Raw genomic sequence first — 23,812 nt, 5'->3', positions numbered from 1 at the left:
CCTTTTGGATTTTGGTTGCTCTACAAGGAACGTTACTTAATATCCTCTTCAGTCTTCACGTTTTACCCCATCTCTGATTCTGAGTAGTAGGGATTTTTACTACTACATTATAACATCAAAGTTGCCTTCCCACTCTCTTAAACCCTTTGATTTTCCTAATTATAGGGTGATAAGTTCACATCCAATGAAATGAAATGTTGGTGATTACGGTCCAAGATGATGTCCCTGGGCTTGGATTGAACAGAGTGGCACGTGTCACAAACCCAGTAACAGTTAAAACACTTGTTATTAACAGTCTTCTTTACCCCTCATTTTCTTTATTTAAATCTCATTCTCTCTTTTCACTGATTGATAGATAATACTTGAAGATGGATACAATGAATTACAGAAGAATTTATGTTCATCTGTTTTTGCTTATTGTTTTTGCAGAAATCAAGTATTGTTTTGCTTCAAAGGTGAGTTATTCATATTCATGTATGTGTCTGTAAAAATTTGAAGTTCAGTTTTTAATTTCTCCGTTTTCTCTAATGGTTTATTGATGGGATATGGCAGTTATATGTTGTTTACATGGGTAGTAAAACAAATGAAGAAAACCCAGAAGACATTTTGAATCAAAACCATCAGTTACTTGCTCAAATTCATGGAGGAAGGTCAGTACGATTGATTTTTGTAGTACTACTAAAGAAAAGTGAGTTCCTTGTTATTTCATAGTTTAGATGTTAAATCATTGGATTGTATATGCAGGCATGAAGAAGCCAAAGCTTCTCATGTTTACAGTTACGTTCATGGCTTTAAAGGATTTGCAGCAAAATTAACAGAGGAAAAAGCTTCAGAAATTGCTAGTAAGTATGAAAAATTACTGATATTGAATTAGTCTGTTTGCTCTGATTGAAATTATTAATGTTGGTTATGGATTACAAAATTATACAGGAATGCCTGGGGTTGTCTCCGTGTTTCGTAATTCGAAAAGAATTTTGCATACTACTCATTCTTGGGATTACATGGGTATTCTTGATGATGAATCTATGGAAATACCTGGATATTCTACTAAGAATCAAGAAAATATCATCATTGGTTTCATTGATACAGGTAAGAAAATAATCGATTTCTTAAATTGCTAAAACAGAGCATCTTAAGGTTAAAAAGGAGTACTTACTGAAGGGCTTAACTCTCTGTTTCAGTGGCTCTAAATCAATCCCCGTAGCTGTAGTTTTTGTTATCTAGTTTTCTAGAGGTGATTCCGTATCGAGGCAGAGCAATTAATGCTTTTTGTTTTTTTGCTTGTGGTGATAATTTTTTTGAAACATCAATCACATTCAGGAATATGGCCAGAATCGCCTAGTTTCAGTGATCACGGTATGCCTCCTGTGCCCCGGACATGGGAAGGAATATGTCAAGCGGGTGAAGGATTCAATTCTTCTTTCTGTAACAGGTTTTCTCTCATGGAATTCTCTTATATCTGAGATACGGAGTGATGCCGTGATTCTTATATTTACGTGTGGTTATGCAGAAAAGTGATCGGAGCAAGGTATTATCTAAGTGGGATTGAAAGCAATGAAGATCCAACGAAAAAGAATTATAACTCACCACGAGACAGTTCCGGCCATGGTAGTCATACTGCTTCGACTGCAGCTGGCCGATACGTTAAAAATGTGAATTATGAAGGGTCATTGGCTCAGGGAGGAGCTAGAGGAGGTGCACCCATGGCTAGAATTGCAGTGTACAAAACATGTTGGGATTCGGGTTGTTATGATGTCGATTTATTAGCTGCATTTGATGATGCAATTAAAGATGGTGTTCATATTTTATCTCTTTCTCTTGGCCCTGAATCTCCTCAAGGAGATTATTTCAATGACGCAATATCTATCGGGTCATTTCATGCTGCTAGTCATGGGATTTTGGTTGTTTCTTCTGTTGGAAATGAACGAAATCAAGGTTCTGCTTCAAATCTTGCTCCGTGGATGATTACTGTTGCTGCTAGTTCTACTGATAGGGATTTTACTTCTGACATTTCGCTAGGAAACGGGTCTAACTTCACGGTAATGCAATTCAGATTCCCCTGTTATATGCTCAAAGAGTTATATGGTGTACATTCTAACCAGTTCTTGCTTATGTTGCAGGGTGAAAGTCTAACACTTTCACAAATGAACACTTCCACAACACTCTTAGATGCTTCCGAAGCTAATGACGGATACTTCACTCCTTATCAATCTAGGTAAAGGAATATAAAACAGTGGGAATTCGAAAATACTTGATGGATTTTTAATTACGTTTCTTGTTGTAAATATTTGCTTCAGTTTCTGTTTAGAGAGTTCATTGAACGGTACAACGGCTAAAGGGAAAATTCTTATATGCCGACATGCTGAAGGTTCTTCGGAATCGAAGCTAGCAAAGAGTGTGGTGGTTAAAGAAGCTGGTGCAGTAGGAATGATTCTAATAGATGAAGAAGATAAGAGTCTGGCCATTCCATTTGTAATTCCTTCAGCTATAGTTGGAGCACAAATTGGAGAGAAGATACTATCATACGCAAATCATTCACGGTCCGCTTTCTCCATAAACAGACTTCTATTATCAATTACGTGACAACATCTACTAAGGCTATTTTTGTTCAATAATTCATTTTACAGGAAGCCAACTGCACGGATTTTCAGTGCAAAGACAGTATTAGGATCCCAATCATCTCCAAGAGTCACATCGTTTTCCTCGAAAGGCCCGAATGCATTGACCCCAGCAATTTTGAAGGTAAAACTCACATGAGATGAGATGGACAGTGGAATAATGGGCCTACTGAATTTATAAGTAGCATCCTTTTCTCTCTGCCAATCGTTTTCTCTGTTCTGATACATTTGTTTTCTTTTGTAGCCTGATGTTACAGCTCCTGGATTGAATATTCTTGCTGCCTGGTCTCCAGCTAACGGAAAATTGAATTTCAACATTATTTCTGGAACTTCCATGGCTTGCCCTCATGTTACAGGCATTGCAGCTTTGGTCAAAGCTGTACATCCATCATGGTCTCCTTCTGCTATTAAATCTGCCATCATGACAACAGGTAAAACCAAACTCCATCTTTTTCTCCAGCAAGCAAGACTACATAGCTAGGTAGAACAATGAAATAATGTTCATATTTTTTTCTCAAGAATCTGAAATTGGGATTTGGAAAATGCAGCAACTGTGCTGAACAAAAACAACAAGCACATAACAGTGGATCCGACGGGAAGGAAGGGTAACCCATTCGATTACGGTGCAGGATTTGTGGACCCTGGGAAAGTCCTGAATCCTGGCCTAGTCTATGATGCAGAACCAGTAGATTACAAAAACTTCTTGTGCTCGATTGGTTACGACGAGGAATCACTACGTGTAATCACAAAAGACAATAGCACATGCAATAAGACAACTTTCAGCTCACCTTCAGAACTGAATTACCCATCAATTACAGTACCAAATCTTAAAACAAATTACTCGGTGAAACGAACAGTAACTAATGTGGGTAAGCCAATAAGTATTTACAAAGCAATAGTTTCTTCTCCTGTTGGAACAAAAACTACTGTTTTCCCAAGGTTTCTGATATTCAAAAGCTATGGACAGAAATTAAGTTTTACGGTGAATTTCGAAGTCATTGCTCCAACAAAAGGTTATACATTTGGGTCCTTAACATGGAGGAAGAAAAAGATTAGAGTAACTATCCCGTTGACAGTACGTGTTAAATCTTCTAGCACCGGGTTATTACGTTAAAACAAAGGATTGAACTGAATCAAATTCAGATAAAACTGTAATTTTTATGTTTGTAATTCATTTTTGCTCATTGAAAATTATGTAGAAGCAATGTATATATACTAGACTAAGTAGTCTATGTTCTTTGTTTCATACATTGGTTATGTAATTGTCGAGATAAAACTTGTTTGGAGTATAAAATCTGCCTTCTTTCGTTGGAATAGTTTTTGTCAGTGTTAGCATATTACAGCGAAGATGAAATGGGTTATGGGTCCGACGAGATTATTGATTGCGATAAAATACAACATACAATGATCAAATAAGGACACTGGTTAGGACATATATGGGAAGAATTGACAGTGCGGTTAGAACGAGCACTTAAAGAATAAGAGACAAATCTTCACTGGAACAAAGACTGAAACTTTGTCTTAACCGTAAAGAGAAAACATGAATGCATCAGAAATAATATTACTACTAGGTGATTGGAATTTCAGTAACTCGGTGTTCTAGTTACTTCCTTCTTATCTAGAATACTAGAAAAATCATAAATTTTACTCCAGATATCTTCAACTTTAGATAAGAACAGCTGGGATCTGAAAAAGATTTAAACAATGGGACTTTATAATCAGGAGTTCATGATAAAAAAGCGAAAAGGAAATCCTCACTTTTATAATATTGACTTTCTGTTTTCTTGAAGGCGTTGTGGTTGTGGAGGGGCACTGGACCTCATATTCATTCACTACATGGATGAATGCTGGTGCGCTCTGCAATTGTTGGTCCGCTCTGCAACTGTTGCTCCAGCCTCCAAGCTTGTGGCGCATGCAAAAATGCACAAATTTTAAAATATTTTGTGCCATGCCTTTTTGATTGGATAATGTTGTGTTATGGTCCCATCCATAATAACGGTCACAAAATAGTTTTAACAAACAAAACAAATGTTCCGTGAAAGACAATGGACTGAGCCATTGACAGATCGGACTGCTGGATAGTGGCGGTTTGGCATGTAATGTTTATATTTACCGAACTCACTGAAAATTGTCTACTGGATACGAGGCAACATCCACAAAATGAATGGCAAAGAACAGGAACTAAACAATATTCCTAGTTGTAATAACTTTTTACCATTACTAAGCTCAATCCATCACGAGAAGCATGACGGCAAGTAAACATTTTAGGGCAAGTGCTCACATACAGCAGAATAACGATGTCAACATTAGACTTACAATATTGGTGGAGGCAGTCTATGCTGCAGTTCTGAAGGACCAATAAGACCTTCTAACACAACAAGCTGGTCCAACAGTGCAAGCTTTTCATCCTCCAAATTTTTAACCTCAACTCCCACTTCTGTCAGTTCCCTTCCCAACCCGAAGCTCTCTTCCTCCAACACTAAATACCTCCGCCTCAATGCTCGATACTCATTTCCAAATTGTGAAGAATCAGGCAAAGAATCTGACGTCGATCTCTCAGGTTGTTGTGGCGATGGGGAAACTTCCATCTTCACTTTCCTTTTACTCTTTTGTGACTTAATTGATTGTGGGAATGGGTGTTGGACCCTTCTAAGATTCTCTTCTCCTTGTTGCAATGCAAAAGCTGTTTCTAACTTAGGTTTCTTTTTACCAATTGGATTACGTTGAGGGACTTCCTCAGGCAGCCTCCCGTTTTGCATTCTGAAGTATCTGGAAAATAGCTCTGTATGTACTGTATATGCAAGAAAAAAGTTCAGTGAAGACGAAGTTGTAAAACTTGTGTAAATACTAAAGCACTGACTTAAAAGATGGTTGTCCAAAACATCACAGTTTCACGTGCGCTTGACTTTGATTATTGAGAAACACCAAAGAGCTTCCTAAGAGCTGCAGTGCGTAACTAAGGATCAGAAGTGCGATATCACATGCTCTGAAACAATGTATTAACTGTTTTTACATGCAACATAGGTCTACATGGTGCTAGTGGGAGAAATTGTAAAACACTTCAGACATGAACGAATACAACCTATAAATATCCCGAAACAGCTAGCAGTATAATTTCTACAACTGGTTACTGCTTCAAGCAAGAAACTCAGATTTATCAGGCAAGAGTTTGGAAGCTTGACAAATGTTAAAGTGGCCCCAAGAGCACTTTTTCTTCCTTCCGAAAAAACTAGTTAAGCAAATCCCTTCAAGGGCTAGACAGCTAGTTAAGCAAATCCCTTCAAGGGCTAGACAGCTAGTAGCTTAAAGATGTGCATGATTTCAGGTATTTCAAATAAGAACTAAAAATAATGAAACGTTCATAACAGACATCCATGCCAAAAATACTTTCCAACTTCCCAGTAATTGCTTCATACTGGACCTATCCAAAAAGGCGTATTAGAACTCTAAAGAGCGCAACAAGGTTACTTCTTGGTTTTGTATGAGGAGGAAAATTATATAGAAACAAGTTAAAGGTTAAAACATAAAACATAGTATGTGAAGTGAACCAAGATGACACCACTACGAACACGTATAGCAGTTTGAAATTCCACCAAACATAAAGAAGTAACCTTCAGAAACTCTTACGGACTACAATATTCCCTAACTGTGTTTATATGCTTTATAAATCAATAGAGTGGTTATTGAAGAAAGAAACAATGAATGTGACCCATTGGAGTGTCGTAACTCTTATTCTATAGATCGCCACTAACTAAGTATATTAGATGGACAAAGCATGCCATTTGGCCAGCAGGAAGTAAAAAATCTTAGGACTGTTGGAGGAAGAAGAGCTAATTATTGTGACTACGAGGAGCCTGAGATTACAAATCCACCACAGTGTGTGCACCTGCCAACATCCTCCATCAGTGTGATGAAAGAGAACTCGTCAGCAGATAGAGTGTTGCCGCTACAGTTATAACCACTTAAGCCTAGCCGTTCTAATGCATGATTATTGATCTCAAGCAAGTTGTAGAAGGTTGATCATAAAGCATACATTCGAAGATCTGGTATGTTTTTGATGCTCGATATTTCTAAAGACTATCAACATTACCCATAATACTATAAGATTTATCTAATTATTTAAATTGCAGTAAACGGATGGTGATGCTTACTAAGAAAAATCCAGTATAACATTTTCCCTAATATAATTTTCTTTAATAAAGATATAAAATTAAGGAATCAAGCGCCGAGAGATGAAAATCAAACTTACCTAATAAAATGTTGATTTATCGTAACAGATTGAGGGGTTTGCTCCCTTGACGAATTTGATTCTCCCTCTACCAATTCTTCCCTGTGAATTTCCATACGCAAATTGTTAATGGGCATGATCGCAATTGAAGCAAATTCGATCAAAAAATCAAAACCCTAAACAAATATAAAACATGAACAAGAGAGATGAATACAATACCTTGGTGAGGGTTCTTTTTCTTTGCTTGAACTTTGACTCGACAGGATGTGGAGATCTTTGAATAAATTGATTTCTTTCTGAAGTCTTCTTCTCGAAAAGGAAAAACAAAAAAGAAAAACACCACGACACGAAAGAAAGAATTAGAAACAGGAGAAAGAATCAAAGATGGAAGTGACAGCATGCTTTGATATTTTATTTTATTTTTCTTTTACCGGTACCCCGTTCCTGTTGACGTTGGTAAATCGGGGTTCAGAAGGTTACTTTGGCGGAATAGGTACGGCGAAATCGGATCTCCTCGACTATGGAAGCATTTACCACATCACACTGGCTAACGCTGAACAAGATGGCAAGATACAAGGCATTAAGATTGCACAAAATGCTCTATAAATGGCCCATATATTGTTTGCGGGGATTGCCTGTTATTCGCAAAAACAGACATACATAATAATGCAAATAATTTACTTGATCTTATCAATGCTTTTAGTGCTATATCCGGTCAACAAATAAACTTTCCGAAATCGGTTGTTTATTTTTCCAAGCACATTCACTCAAGTCAAGACATTGCAGAATTATTCTCAAAAGACTGAAGATGAAAAAGATGAATTCAGATGAAAGGGTAATGGGCATTCCTTTATTTCTCAATAGGAAGAAGGTCATATCATTCTCTAGTCTCATTGATAATACGAAGAAAAGACTCACCAGATGGAAAGGGAAATTCATTAACTAAGTAAGGAGATCTGTGTTGGTGAAGAGTGTGTTAAATGTTACGCCTTCTCACAATCTGGGTGTTTTTAAGGTACCAAATGAGACAATTAAGGAGATAGACAAAATCCAGCGTAAATTTGGTGGAATAAGCATGTAGAAAAAAGACTCTACTTAACTTCATGGCATCAAGTTAACAAAAGGAAATCTTAAGATGGAATGAGGTTCAGAGATTCGCAATGTTTCAATCAGACTTTACTTGCAAAAATTCTGTGGAGACTTTGCCAATCATCAACGAAACTATGGGCTAAGGCCTCAACAGAAAGATACTTTCCCCGTGGTTCTGCATTGCATGTTCATTGAAAGAAAAACTCCACTTGGGCGTGGCAGAGTATACAAGGTAGCTTGGGTTCTATTCAGAAATATAGTTTTTGGGTTGTCGGGAATGGCAATAGTGTTCTTATATGGTAAGATAACTGGATTCCGGGGAAACATTCTCCTCAAACTCCGGTAGTAAACATGGAAGAGGTTGAAGCTTCCGAAAAAATCTATGATTTGATTGATCAAGATACATAAACGTGGAAGGTTAATGTGATTCGACATATTTTTAACCAGGAAGATGCATAAATTCTTGAACATGAGAATTCTTGTAAATACAGATGACAAACTAGTATGAACTCTTACAAGGAATGGGGTCGATTTTCACTGTTATGTCGACATATATTAAGCTGGTTGAACTTAAAAACCATGCTTGTCCGAAAGATGATGTATATATGTCAAAGTCTTGGAAGAATATGTGGGGTATTAAAACTCTCCCACGAGTTAAACATTTCATTTGGAAGTGTGTGATTGATATTTTCCCATCAAATGAACGTATGGCAAGAATATTGGGATATAATGGTGATATCTGCAAGATGTGTGCTCAAGAAACCGAAACCGCTAAACATATTATATGTGACTGCTCATTCTCATAAGTAGTATGGATATTTGTACCTGGTGCAATAAGAAGTATGCAAAATCCTGACATTTATATGCAGGTGTTGATGGTGGATTTTTGACGAAGGTCATATTCGTAAATTCATATCGAGAATCATGTATTTCTGACCATATCAGAATGCATAAGAGTTTATGTCTTCACTTTCCGCAAGAGAAACGAATTGCAATTCTATGACCTCGATACATGACAGAAATATCAGAACCTCTTGCTTAAGAGCTCTCAATATTCCTTGTATCTCATACTGAGTAATTAAGTATCAATATGTGCGATGCATTTGAAAGATGTCTGGTGCCACAACCATGCCCGAAATAATATTCATAATAAATATGATACTGACCACATCATATCTGAATCGATTAAATGCTCCTAGACATATTAATTGCATGCTAGTATAGAGCGACTAATTAATTCTAGTTGCAACATCGGTTGAATTCCTAGAAAAATACACTAATTGAATCCTAATGTTCACTTTCTCAGGATCCACGACTTTTCTTAACTGAATTCCATGGAGCAATATTGAATATTTACCTTTCGGGCATATGGGGCAGCCCCCGAGTAAGCCTCCAGTGAAAAGCACGAGTATATTTAGTAATAATGCTCGCATAAGTATCAAAAAACATGGAAGAACAAGGATATATGTAAATTTGATCAAAGAAAGAATGAGAGGAGAGATAAAATAATAATAAAATAGTCAAAATAAAGAAAACCTTGAGGGTTGGTCCCCCTATTTTCCTTTATTTTATTATTTTTAAGACTTCCTCTTTCAAGGACGTCCTCTTTCTATCAAAATTTCTTATTTCCATATCTTTTCAAGTATTGCTTCATGGACCATACGGTTAGCAAAGCATGTGGTCTCGCAACCATCATGTCTTTCTACCATATGGAATACCAAAGTAATATTATTTTAATATTTTTAATGGTTGGTCTTTCAACCAAAATTAAGAGTTTCAGTTAACCTCAGATTCTTCATAAAAGGACAAAAAGATGTTCGATGGACCATCAGAAAATACTGAAATTCTCAGGATTGGTCTGCGAACTACATAGTAGCACGAGCATGCCACCACGACTGGTCATGGTCGACCCTTTGGATTGCAGAAACCGGTCCCACCTCCTTCAATGATTGATGACTTAATTAAACATATGCAGTTCATATTTGGTTCAAACTCTCTCCAACAACTGGGAAGATGATCCAATCACCATCAGATGGTCCCACGACCACCAAGGGTCGGTTCCACACCCCTCGGTCGACCCCTCCTCTATCCATAATTAGGTTTTACTACCTAATGCCCAGTCAAGCACTATTTTAATAATAATTAAACAACAATTAATCATCCTTTCACCAACTATCCTGCAAAGGACTTTGGTGAATGCTCAGTTGAGCACCTAGACACTACATGGTCGGTCCATCACCTCCTGTAGACGGTCCCTCTCTCGTCTATTGATTGATTCTCAGTTGATCATACATTGATCAAAATTAGGTTTTTGAATTTAATGCTTTGTCTAGCATAATTCTGAACAGGCTCAAATACCAATATTCTTAATATTGAACCAACAATCAATATTTTAATTAATTATATAATATTTGGTACAGCTATCACTATCAGTATTTTTAATTAATATCTTATTTTGTCATACTGCCAATTATTCAATGATCTAGCAGTATTTGCTCTGACTAGCAATATTTGCTTTGACTGTCAATTGTTCCGTCTATCGATACCCTAATTAGTTCAACTAGCAATGTGTTGGCTCGGCCAACAAGGTTCAGAACCTGCCACTTCTGGCATATTGATTCAACTATCAATATTTGAAGCATTATTAATTCAACAACCAATATTCAGTTGGTCCATTGACCAACATTTGGCTCGACAGTCGACCATTATTTTGATATTATACTCTTTACCTGTCATTCTACTGACTCATGACACATGGATTGAGATGAACCTTCTATGATCATTCAACAATGATTATTTTCATACTACATCTTGTCAGGTGCTCAATACACCAACATGTGGTTTATGATCGATCTAGCAATCTCCTTAACCTACGCTCATCAATCCAAGTCATTCAACTATCATTATTGCTTCAGCTAGCATAATGATATGTCACAATCATCAATGACCTAATTCAACGTCCAAGGTCCATATATCATGATGTTGTTCCAGCAAGCACTTCATGCTTCATCCATTAGAACTTCGACTGTTCAGTTCATCGGTAAAGACTCATGGTCTAACTAGGTCAAAGATTGACCACGCATAAAAACACGTCTGCAAAGCTGACATTCACATGAGACATCAATTCATATCACATGGGGGGATATCACTAGGGTTTTTTCTGGCGGCCTACAACACGTGCGATGTGCAATACATCCACGATTAGAGATATGAGTAAGTCGTGCTGACAGTTAGGAGTAAATGGGATAGTAGATGGGCAATCAACCAAGTCTTCCATGCAAAGTGGAAGTGGTTTTTGCATGATCTCCCACTTCCCCATTCTTCCACTTCCTTCAACTGTCACCACTTATAGGAGATCGATGTACTGTAACAAATAGGTTTCTCAACTTATTGTTTGAGAACATAACAACAAAGACATTAGAATCGAGTAAGACTCATAACTATCAATTAACAAACACTTACAGAGAATTTCTCTCTTCTACACAGAGAATTCATCTTCAAATCAGTTCAACACATAACATCATCAATTGATCAATACCCATTGATCACCACACATTCTCGACTTCTCTCCCTGAAGATCGACCCCTGTCCTCCTCTTGTGACTGGATTGAACCTGGATCAACCATTGTCTTGGTTTAGGCCAGGGTCTTACATATTAGTATCTTGAACTCAAAGTACTCCCGTGCAGTACATTTGTTTAAAGGTTCAGATGATTTGCTTCATCGAGCACTTGCCTTTTCCATCACTTTTCACCAGAAAATCAGCAGGCCGTTTTTGCCTGAAAACAACAGGACTGGATCAAAATCTATATTACAGATGGCTTAAGTAGTCTAGATAAGGATTGGACTTTTAAAATGGCTATAAAGTTTGAGATATTTGGAAAGCTAGATGTCGTTGTGTATTTGATGATATCAAAACTGGCCCAGTTGGAGTTATCCATTTTATGTAGTACTTGAATGCCTTATATGGGAGTATTATGTTGCACGTTCAATGAAGTAATACTACAACCACTCTGCACATACATCCCTTAATATTTGGAGACCACCAACCAATCATTTTTACTAAATATGTTGTGATGCATCTTTTAAGAAAACAAATAATATCTCTGAGTCTGACTATGGACTAATGTTACGTGATTTTGCAGGATAATTCATCCAAGGAAAATGCCATCATGCATATGGACACCTAACTGCAAAGGAAGCCGAATGCAATGGATTGATGCAAGTTATACATTAGGCAGAGGAGCTAGTGCTTCAACATGTTAGATTTGAAATGGATGCAAGATTAGTGGTGGAAGCAGTCAATGGAGATATCATGAAGGTAGCTTCGAAGAATCAATCACTTGCTTTAGAGTTTAACACTACCCTAAATTATAGAACCTCATGGACTTGCAAGTCCATTGGAAGGAAATGTAATAATCCAGAAAACAAATTGTCCAGGCATGCTAGGATTTACAAGCTTTCAAAAGTGTGGATTAATCATCCTCCAAGTTTTATTGCTGGTAAAATATTGGAGGATGCAAATAATGTCAGCTCTACTATTTGAGTAATTAATTCTTTTTGCATAAAAGAAAGGTTACTTTGGCACTTCAGTTGGAGCGCCTAAAATCTAATTCTTTTTAAAGAAATCTATTATTGGGGCTGCAGAGTGGAAACTTTAACCCCGTTTGGGATTTGCATTTTTTTTCACCTAAATCACTTTATAACAAACCTGTATTAATTTCTTACCAACAAATGTATTTTGTAAAAAATAATTCAAAGTGTTTCCAAAGAGAAACACTTCCACTTTAGGCTTGCATTTAAAAGTTACTCAAGACTAGTTTTTAAAAGATGAAAAAGCAGAAAATGTGACCCATATAATTTTATTTGATTGAATATCTATTATAACCTTGTTATTTTATTAAAATGACAAATTTTACCCAAGAAAATTGTACAACTATTATTATATTTCCAATATCAATTTTGTTTCTTTAATTTTCTTTAAAAACAATTTTTTTAATTTCCATAGGATTTCTAGTTCTTTTCCCCATTCCCTGACCAATCCATTGACTCTTTTTTCTTAGGATTCTATCAGGTTTTTCAGATTCTACAATTGTCAGTTACTGACAGTTATCCCATCTTTGTTCGTACTCTCCTTTCTCAGGTTTAGAATTCTTGTAATCTATTACATTCAGTCTCATTGTTACCTAGAATCTTTACTATTCAGGTTCATTAATTCCATATTATGCCTAGAACATGTTCATCCTCCCCACAAAACCAGTTTTCTCGGTCTTTCTCACAAGAAGATACATTATTTCAATGTCCCTTTCAAGGATATGGTGAGTGCAACAATGGTGTTGGTGGCAGAGAACTTGCTCAAAGTTTCTTCTTTTGACATCTTAAAGACTTCCCCTTTAACAACGGTGAATCCAACAATCGATGAAGGGAACGGATCACCACAATTATTGTTGTATATCAATCTTGGATTCTATCCTTACGCATCTCACAAATGTGGTTATGTTCGAAGTACATGCATCTTATCATGGAGGAGGCCATGCAAGTCTCTCGCATGTGATATAATACCTATCCCCTTTAATGGCAGAGACACAAATTTACTCATTCATGGTATTAATAGACTAGTTGCAGTTGTTGATATAAATAATGCAGAAAAGACTACGAACCAAGTGTTGCTTGATAAGTTTTTTCGATCTCAAACATCCACCACACAAGTTACATTTACTTGGGTACTCAGTTTGTCCAGAGCCTTCAAATAAACCCTGGATAAGGTAATCCTCAGTTCCTCTGATATCTCGACATGGTTAAGGTAACTTATTTTTCCATCTGGCATAGTAAGTTAGACTTCCTTATTGTTTAAACCATTCATTACCCGAATGATAATTTTTGTTCTAGTGATTCTTGTAATGTTATTCTAACTTTGTTGTGTAATATGAAACTTTTTTATGACTTAGAATGAAGCTATTTCTATTTATGTTTCTAGAATTGGATGAATCTGGGTGTTGAATCGAGTATTTCAGGGATTTTTTTTTTGTTTCTGGGGGAAATTGATTTTGACTAGGTCAATGAAGATCGACCTTCTTTTTTTTATATGTTGCAAAGTTTAGTAACGGCAAAGACATGTTACTAAATTTTACCTTAAAAAACAGAAGTCCGTCCTCTTTGACCTAGTCAAGATTTAACAACAGCGGTAAAAATTTAGTAACGGCTGGCAGTCTGTTACGAAGTAAAATATTAGTAACGGCCACATTTCCCTTACGAAAACAGTTACGACTCCAGATTAGTAACGACAACATGCTGGTTGAAAAAACGGGGGTACAACAACCTCACCCAATATTTCGATTAGCAATCTGTATGGACTAATTCCAATATACTTTCAAGAGAATCAACTAGACTCAATCTTAAAAAAGTATATCAAAGAGTTATAATATCTCTATTTCACAATGTAATCAACAAATCGAACAGATAGAAATCCGTGAGCCTGATTATTATGTGAAATAACTTGAACGGTACCAAAGACCAATGCTCAAGTGTCAATCAATGTAAATCAACAACCAAGGGTTGGATATTCTAATTGATTGATCTTCACGCACAACCTGTGATATTTCAATTATATAACAAAATATAATGCGGAAAAGAAATAACACAGATATTAAAATTTTGTTAACGAGGAAACCGCAAATGCAGAAAAACCCCGGGACCTAGTCCAGATTGAACACACACTGTATTAAGCCGCTACAGACACTAGACTACTACAAACTAACTTCGGTCTGGACTGTAGTTGAACCCCAATCAATCTCACATTGATCCAAGGTACAGTTGCGCTCCTTACGTCTATGATCCCAGCAGAGTACTACGCACTTGATTCCCTTAGCTGATCTCACCCACAACTAAGAGTTGCTACGATCCAAAGTCGAAGACTTTAATAAACAAATATGTATCACACAGAAAAGTCTACGATAATAGATAAATCTGTCTCCCACAGAAATACCTACAAGTTTTTGTTCCTTCTTTTGATAAATCAAGGTGAACAGGAACCAATTGATAACCCGTACTTATATTCTCGAAGAACAACCTAGTATTATCAATCACCTCATAATAATCTTAATCGACGCGGCGAAAGAAGATATTGTGGAATCACAAACGATGAGACGAAGATGTTTGTGACGACTTTTATATCTTGCCTATCAGAGATATTAATCTCAAGACAATCATTACGATTGTACTCAACACGATAGAATCAGCAAGATCAGATCACACAACTACGAGAAAGTAGTATCGGTCTGGCTTCACAATCCCAATGAAGTCTTTAAGTCGTTAACCTGGTTTTTAAGAAGAGACCTAAGGTTAAAGAAGAATCGACTCTAGATAATACAACTAGTATCACACAGGAGGTGTGGGGATTAGGTTTCCCAGTTGCTAGAGTTCTCCCTTATATAGTCTATCAAATCAGGGTTTGCAATCAATGTTAGCTTGGTAACAAAGCATTCAATATTCACCGTTAGATGAAAACCTGATTAGATTCAAGCTAATATCTTTCAACCGTTGGATCGAAAACTTGGCTTGTTACACACAAATGATTTGCACGATTTTAGGTTTGTGTAACCGTACCCAAACATGTACATTTGTTGGTTCAATAATAGTTAACCAAATGGTTAGCCATATGAGCACTTTCATATCAACCATATTCTTCTTCACCATAACTAGTTCAAATGAACTAGTTAGAGAGTTGTTCAATTGCAAGGAAATCTTATGTAACTACACAAGACACAATCGAAGCAAAAACGATTTGATTCACTCGAATCGGTTCATGAACTTTATATCCACGGTTTGCATTTTGCATTCCTTAGTTAATATAAATATAAGTTCACTAACAATCGTCTTTAGATATAACCAACTTAAGTTCGCAGACTTAGTTCGCGGACTTAAGTTCCCTGAAGGAGTTCTCAAACTCCAGAAGATTTTCTCGGGTCGAGAACTTCTGCCAGTTCGCGGACTGGGTTCGCGGACTAAGTTCACAACTCTTATTCCGGTTCTCTTGATCAACAAAGTTCGCAAACTTCGGTTCAAGGAAAAAAGACTTATACATATATGTGTTACCACACAATGCTTATATCCATCATTGGTTATATAATCTAAACTCTCATTTCAATCATTGAAACATTCTTAGAGGACGTTATTATATAGTTGTTATTCACAAACTATTTTTCGTCAAAGTAGCAATTTTCAAAGTGATTGAAACATAACATGACTTTCGTCACTAGGTAAAGATGAACTTGGCCAAAGAAAAAGCTTACCAACACATATTTCGAGAAATAGATAGGCGAGATAAACTCGGCTCGAAATAGCAAATATGTATAATCAAAGTCTATATAGCAAAACGACTTTTGTCTCAAAAAAGGAGATATAGTAGATATACTTTTGAGTGATAGATAAGTTCAAGTCTCCACATACCTTTTAGTCGATGAAGTTCCACCAGTTTCTTGAGTAGTTCTTCGTCTTGTATGATGATTTCCAGGGAGTTATTGAGCCCAACTACACTTTCTATCCTAGTCCGATACTTAGGTATAGTAGACTAGAAATCAAGACTTATAGTTTTGATCACTAACGTTGACAAACATGCTTGAGATAGCAACGCATGCGAGTTCGACCGAGCAATGCTCTAACAATCTCCCCCTTTGTCAATTTTAGTGACAAAACTATCAATACATATGGAATACAAAAATAAATGAATTAACTTTTGTAGCTCATATTCCACATGCCTAATCTTCAACATTACTCGAAATCTTCGTCACTTCCATGTACTCCAATGATCCCAAAGGTTGTAAGTTCAGCATCATCGTTGTTGAAAATCCGTAGCTATAACAATGAAAAAACAAGAGTTCTCAATCATTGTTATACAGTGTCATAGTATTATTATACAATATCAAAGTTCAATTGTATCACAACTTCGACAACAATACTATGGTGATATGTATCACTCTCCCTTAGTCAATACTCCATCTCACATGGAAACCACTCCCCCTTACATAATGATCCGAAAACCATATGTATTTGTAGTGTGAACTACATATTAATTCTCCCCCTTTTTGTCAATAAAATTGGCAAAGGTACGAAAACGAGATCCTAATGAAATATCCAAAAGAGACATTTCATGACCAAAAGATAGCACATATCATCTTATTTAGATGCAATCATATAGCCGAAGCTAAATGCATCCATCAAGGAGTTTATAAAGATACAAGATAACCCCTATAATATTCCACAACCGCACTCCCCACAAATATTTGGCAATTAAGCACAAGTTCAATTAAGAACTCTCCCCCATAATACGTCATTCCCGAATGAACAACAAAAGCGACCTTAATTTCAAAAGAAAAGAAGGATTTCTTTGGACATAACAAATTACATACAAGTATGAATTTGAATCCAAAATACTCAATTAAATTAACCATAAGAGAACCCATGATTAATTTAATCGAAAATGCTCAACATAAGTGTACTTATGGAGTCTCAAAAATACTCAATTAGATTAATCACAAGAGAACCCATAATTAATCTACTCGGAATACACTACCAAATTAATCACAAAAAGTAATCAATTCAATTGGTCATGCTCGACATAAGAGAACTTACGGAGCAACAACTAAACAACCAAACGAGGATGATTAATTTAGTTGATCATGCTCGACATAAAGTACCTCACAGAGCAACAACTAAGCTAATCATAAGCGAATGAATAACTCAGTCGATTGTGCTCAACATACGACACCTTATGGAACAACACAATATATGCACAAAAATTGTAGACCGGAGGTCGACCAAATACTGTGGAATAAGCAAGGATTCATTCTATTTTCCATCACCATTTGCACAAAGACATACAATAGACATAATCCTTGTAAACAAAAGATTTTAACCTATCTTCCATCAATAATTGACATAATAGGCTTAACTTTTGTGATGTCAAAAGCTCATTCATTCTTTTATCAATACATGCATATTGATATATGAAAGACTTAACTTTCGACAAGGTATGGGACAATCATAGTTCACGGTCGCAAACATACATATCCCATAACAAATTGCAATATATAAAACCATAAAGATTAATACTGCAAAAACAATATGTAGTTGCAGGAATTCCCACAACACACCCCTCATATGATTTCATTGTTGATCAACTCATTTTTAGGTTTACACTCTTAATTTTATTGATTAATTTTTGAGTGTTCTTACAAGAAAGATAAAGAAGTTAAGAATGGTCTCTGCTCTGAACTTTCTCTCTCCTATTTACTTGTTTCTTACCCAAAAAAGATCTCCCCCATCTTTACAACTTTAATGACTATTTATAGGGAAATACATAGTGGATGACAGCTAATCCTGTCCTTTATTTTCGGATATGGCTTGCGACATTCTCGCAACCTTACAAATGTTAATTTCGCAAGTTCTCTAATCTTCGCAGGACTATCACATCTTTCTCATGATCCTAGCTGACGTCGTTTGTTATATTCTTCCTGAAATTGTTCTGCGACGCTATTGTGCTGTGCCTTTGATAATTTCGCTGAGACATTATTTCTCGAGCTAATCTTCGATAATAATTCTCCATATGTTGTAAAGATTTTTCTCTTCTTTCTTCTAATTCATCAAGTTTGTTTAAAATTAAGCCCGCACTAAGATTTTTCTCCCAAGCTTCTCTTTTTGTTGTCGGAATAACAACTTCTGTTGGTAACACCGCTTCAACTCCGTATGTTAAACAAAAAGGTGACATTCCAGTAGCTTCTCTTCTAGTTGTACTATAAGCCCATACTGCATTATGTACTTGTTCGCACCATGCTCTGTGATGTCCTTCCAATTTCTTCTTTAATATATCTGCAATTGTTTTATTTGTTGCTTCTACTTGCCCATTAGCTTGTGGATACAAAGGAGTTGACTTTCCACATTTTATCTTGAATGCATTAAGTAACATTTCTATATTCTGCCCCTCAAACTGTTTCCCATTATCATATACTAACTGTGCAGGAATTCCAAATCTGCAAATGATATTTTCGAATATGAATGTTAAGATATCTTTGTCACGAATATGTTGTACTGCCTTCACTTCTGTCCATTTTGTGAAATAATCTGTTGCGATTATTAAGTATCTTCTTTGTCCAGTTCCTGGTAAAAATGGCCCCACAATGTCTAAGCCCCATTTTCCAAAGGGCCACACACTGGTTGAAGATGACAATGGTGCTCCTGGTGCATGTATTTTCTTTCCATGCCGCTGACAATCTTCGCAACGTCTTGATATTTGTTTTGCATCTTCATGCATGTATGTCCAGTAATAACCCTGCATTTTTGCTCTATGTGCCAAAGATCTTCCTCCACTATGATTGCCAGCATCTCCACTATGTAACATTTCAGCACCTTTTCTCCTTCCTCTCGTGTCAAACATCTGAGTGATGGTCCACTAAAGGATTTTCGGTATAGCAACCTATCTCTTAATTCATAATTCGTTGCTCGACTTTTTAACTTGTGTGTTTCCAATCTATTTATTGGTGTTTCTCCTTTCGCCAAATATGCATGAAGTTCCATTCTCCAGTCTGCGACATTGTTTATTTGTTCTTCTTTTTCATTATCTATTATCATCACATCCACATCTTCCTCTTCTTTATTGATTGATGGTGACAGAAGTGTTTGTATTTTTATGCATCTCGCAGTTGGATCTGTCATCATGCTTGAGATGAAAGCAAAAGCGTCTGCGAGTCTATTATCTGTTCTTGAAATGTGTCTCCATTTTATTTTTGGGATTTTCGCTGACAATTCTTCAACTAGCTTCTTGTATTTCTTCAAGGATGGTTCATTTGTAGTATACTCTCCTTTTATTTGGCGAATAACTAGCTGCGAATCACTAGTGGGCCTTGCATTTTCTAGTTTCATTTCTATTGCGAATTTAAGGCATGTATCACAGCTTCATATTCTGTTTCATTAGTAGTGGATACAAATTCTAATATGAATGAAAAAGCCATCTTTATTCCTTCTGTCGAGATTAAAACAATTCCAACTCCATTTTCTTCTCCATTTGATAATCCATCTACCAATATTACCCATTTATTTGGTTCTGTTAATAAATCTTTTGGATCTCCATGCTCTTCTTCTACATCCATCATTTCTTCTACTGCTTCATCTTCTTCTAAAGGAAATTCTGCCAAGAAATCTGCAACAACTTGTGATTTTGGTGAAGATAAAATTTCATATTTAATATCAAAGTGGCCTACTTGTGCATTCCATCTCTCCACCCTTCCTGATCTTTTAGAATTCTTCATCACTGATTCAATTGGTACTTTTGTTAATACCTTTATCTTGTGTGCGTGAAAGTATATGCGGAGCTTAAATGATGCATAAACTAATGCTAAGATTAACTTTTCAATCTTTGAGTAATTCTTCTCGGTATTAAAAGTTTTGCTAATGTAATAAATGGGTTTCTCCACTCCTGCCTCTACTCGCAATAACACAACACTTAATGCATGCGACGTTGTCGCAAGGTAGATCAATAATTCTTCTCCTGGTTCTGCTTTTTGTAAAATAGTTGTATTCATAAGATGTTCTTTGATTCCTCTAAAAGCCTTTTCACATTCATCACTCCATTTAAATTTTGCACCCTTCTTGAGTATATCGAAAAAATATTTGCATTTATCTGATGATCGCGAAATGAATCTCCCCAGCAAAGCTAGAAGCCCATTCAACTTCTGTACATCTTTAATTGTTGCTGGTGTTGGCATGTCACGAACTGCTTGCACTTTTTCTGGATCAACCTGTATTCCTTCCTTTGATACAATGTAGCCTAAAATTTTTCCCGATGCAACTCCAATAGTACACTTCTCAGGATTCAATTTAATGTTATACTGCCGCATTTGTTCAAAAAACTCCTTCAAATCTTGTACATGGTCTTTAGCTTCTTTACTCTTTACTAACATGTCATCCACGTATACTTCTAACGTCTTGTGTATCCATTTTGCGAACACCTTCTCTACCATTCTTTGGTATGTCGCTCCCGCATTTCGCAAACCAAATGGAATTTTCGTGTAACAATATAAACCTCTAGGAGCAAAGAAAGCAGTATGTTCTTGATCTTCTTTAGCGAGAGGGATTTGGTTATACACTTTGTATCCATCTAAAGATGATACCCTATCGTTTCCCGCTGTGGATTCTACCATTTGAGGAATATCTGGTAATGGAAAACTGTCTTTGGGGCAAGCTTTGTTTAAATCAGTGAAATCTATGCAAATCCTGATTCCTTTGTTTTTCTTTGGGACAATGACCATATTCGCTATCCATTCTGGGTATTTAGCTTCTCTTATAATTCCTGCCTCAAGCATTTTCTGTAATTATTCTTCTATTTGGGAATGGTAAGTTGTTGCAATTTTTCTTATTCTCTGTTTAAATGGTCTCACATTTTTGTTAATCTCCAACTTGTGGCATGCAATTGATGGATCTATTCCCGGTATCTCTTCCATGCTTCTTGCGAAAACATCTTTATATTCTCGCAACAAGTTAACAGTTCTTTCTTCTTCTTCCTTATCCATTTTGGTTCCAATTCTCAATATTAGAGGTTCCTCTATAGTCCCAACGTTTATTTATTTTGTTGGTTCTGCGGCAGTGTAACTGGATTTAGGTTCTCCCATTGATGTTGGTTCTTTTATCGTTTTCATAGGCTCTTCTCCTTCTTCCGAAATTTCGCTGGGTATTCCTTTGCCTTCTTTTTCCCTTATCATATATACTCTAAATTCTTCTTCCTTTTTTGCTTCCCTTGCCAATTTTCTGCGAAATCGTTTATTTTTTGCTTGTCCTTCATAATGTTTTACTTCAATTTGATGACATAATTTCGCATTGTCAACATCTCCTCTGATTTCACCTATTCCATTTGGAGTGGGGAATTTAATACACTGATGCAACGTTGATACCACAACTTTTATCGCATGTATCCATGATCTTCTTAATAACATATTATATGGCGATTCCATATCCACCACGCACAATGTTACATGTGTTTCGATTTCTCCAAGTGGAATTCGTACCACTATTTCTCCTTTAGGTTTTGTTGTGGATTTTCCAAAGCCGTGAACAAAATATTATATCAACTGAACTTCCTGTATCGATTAAAGTTCTGTTCAACATCCATTGTCCTGTGGATTTTATTGTTATCTCCTTCTCTTTTCATGTAATAGGCACTGTGATGACCAACAGAGATGTGTGGTTCAAATTTTCTTTTGGTATTTCTTCCGCCATGAACACAATTTTTTGCTTTTCCCAATCTTTCAAGGGTGATGTTTTTTCTACCGCCATAACTTTCTTTCCTTCAAAATTTCGTTTATGTATTCTTCCTTTGATGTTTTCATGGAATTCATTAATCAAGCTTTTTGTTATCATATTACACTCCAATCTTTTGCCATTTTCATTAATTCTATTCATGTTTCTTCTAACTGATTCACTGATTTATTTAATCACTTTCTTGATTTGAATATTCTCAATCAACAATCTTCAACTTTCGACCTTCAAGTTCCCTGTTTCTAGCGCCATTATGTAGTTGCAGGAATTCCCACAACACACCCCTCATATGATTTCATTGTTGATCAACTCATTTTTAGGTTTACACTCTTAATTTTATTGATTAATGTTTGAGTGTTCTTACAAGAAAGATAAAGAAGTTAAGAATGGTCCCTGTTCTGAAATTTCTCTCTCTTATTTACTTGTTTCTTACCAAAAAAAGATCTCCCCCATCTTTACAACTTGAATGACTATTTATAGGTAAATACATAGTGGATGACAGCTAGTTCTGTCCTTTATTTTCGGATATGGCTTGCGACATTCTCGCAACCTTACAAATGTTAATTTCGCAAGTTCTCTAATCTATGCAGGACTATCACATCTTTCTCATGATCCTAGTTGACGTTGTTTGTTATATTCTTCCTGAAATTGTTCTGCGACGCTATTGTGCTGTGCCTTTGATAATTTCGCTGAGACATTATTGTTGCGAGATTCTGATCCTACACAATCTATGCCCTTTGAAGATAGAATCAATATTTTTCGTACGTATTTACACCAAGAGTGGTTACCAAAGGCGTATAAAAAGATTTTCCTAACAAAGAAGAACATACAAAGTCATTAAAGACCATGCATCGTAGTTCACATAAGATAATTGTGAACATTTAAGAATCCCACAACAGTGCGTACTACTGCCCATTCTTGAATTTCCTTCTTTGTGATTCACCAACATCATTCTTATAAAAGCTACAAATGAGATTAGAAGATAATTACTCCAAGAATCCAAGTGCCCAAGTCCAGTAGAACAAGTGCGACGAAACAAAGCAAAACACTCAAAAACAAGATACATGACAAAGACCAACCTCAACTCATTCACATTTAGGATTTCTCATCACCATTTTGAATATTATTCAAGGAGGAAGAGAATGCAAAAATAATGAGGTCATTCCGAGTGCGGACGAAGAAGTTACGGCCAAACAAATTTACCGAATATCGACGTCAAGTATGCATACGGGTTTGTAAACGAATTTTCGTATCCTGGAGCAGTATGCAAACGGGTATGCGTACCTAAACCCATGGATTTTAATTTTAAATGATGTTATGAATACCTGGTATGTGTACCATGTAGTCCAAACATCCCGAAATTTTTAGAAGAATCCAGTTGAATTCTACAGACTTACCGAACATAATCTGTGCGCCCCAATTTTCGTACTTCCCTCACCGTATACATAACATGGCATTCCTTGGTGAACAATGTCTTGCTCACCACAAGTGACTTTTGGATTATCATGAAATAGATCACTTTTAGAACCTTTCACATCCAAATCCATCTTTCCAAAGAACTCTTTAAGTTCCAA

At 36.2% G+C, this 23,812-nt stretch overlaps 1 protein-coding gene and 1 long non-coding RNA gene across 2 annotated transcripts; one reads left to right on the top strand and one right to left on the bottom strand.

Moving 5' to 3' along the window:
- Positions 1 to 321: 321 nt before the first annotated feature.
- LOC113356755 (subtilisin-like protease SBT3.9) lies at positions 322 to 3,934 on the top strand. The gene is made up of 11 exons (XM_026599961.1): positions 322 to 455; positions 553 to 650; positions 745 to 842; positions 931 to 1,089; positions 1,321 to 1,432; positions 1,511 to 2,039; positions 2,121 to 2,215; positions 2,298 to 2,540; positions 2,628 to 2,742; positions 2,863 to 3,049; positions 3,167 to 3,934. Exons 1-11 carry the CDS (start codon positions 369 to 371, stop codon positions 3,730 to 3,732), a joined length of 2,289 nt encoding a protein of 762 aa, XP_026455746.1. The 5' UTR covers positions 322 to 368; the 3' UTR covers positions 3,733 to 3,934.
- An 866-nt stretch (positions 3,935 to 4,800) lies between these two features.
- Positions 4,801 to 7,262, bottom strand: LOC113361454. The gene is made up of 3 exons (XR_003365125.1): positions 7,066 to 7,262; positions 6,868 to 6,948; positions 4,801 to 5,409 (listed from the first exon to the last, which is right to left on the bottom strand). It is a non-coding gene; the product is annotated as an uncharacterized LOC113361454 (long non-coding RNA).
- Between the last annotated feature and the right edge of the window lie 16,550 nt (positions 7,263 to 23,812).

Source organism: Papaver somniferum, chromosome 3 (assembly GCF_003573695.1).
Source record: "Papaver somniferum cultivar HN1 chromosome 3, ASM357369v1, whole genome shotgun sequence".
NCBI classification, from domain to species: Eukaryota; Viridiplantae; Streptophyta; class Magnoliopsida; order Ranunculales; family Papaveraceae; genus Papaver; species Papaver somniferum.
This window is presented reverse-complemented; position numbering and strand designations above follow the sequence as displayed.

Excerpts from the sequence above, each read along its gene's own strand:
- LOC113356755 (XM_026599961.1), top strand. The coding sequence starts at position 369 with ATGGATACAATGAATTACAGAAGAATTTATGTTCATCTGTTTTTGCTT. Across the intron at positions 1,433-1,510 it reads AATTCTTCTTTCTGTAACAG|AAAAGTGATCGGAGCAAGGT; the intron begins GTTTTCTCTCAT and ends GTGGTTATGCAG. Across the intron at positions 2,040-2,120 it reads GAAACGGGTCTAACTTCACG|GGTGAAAGTCTAACACTTTC; the intron begins GTAATGCAATTC and ends CTTATGTTGCAG.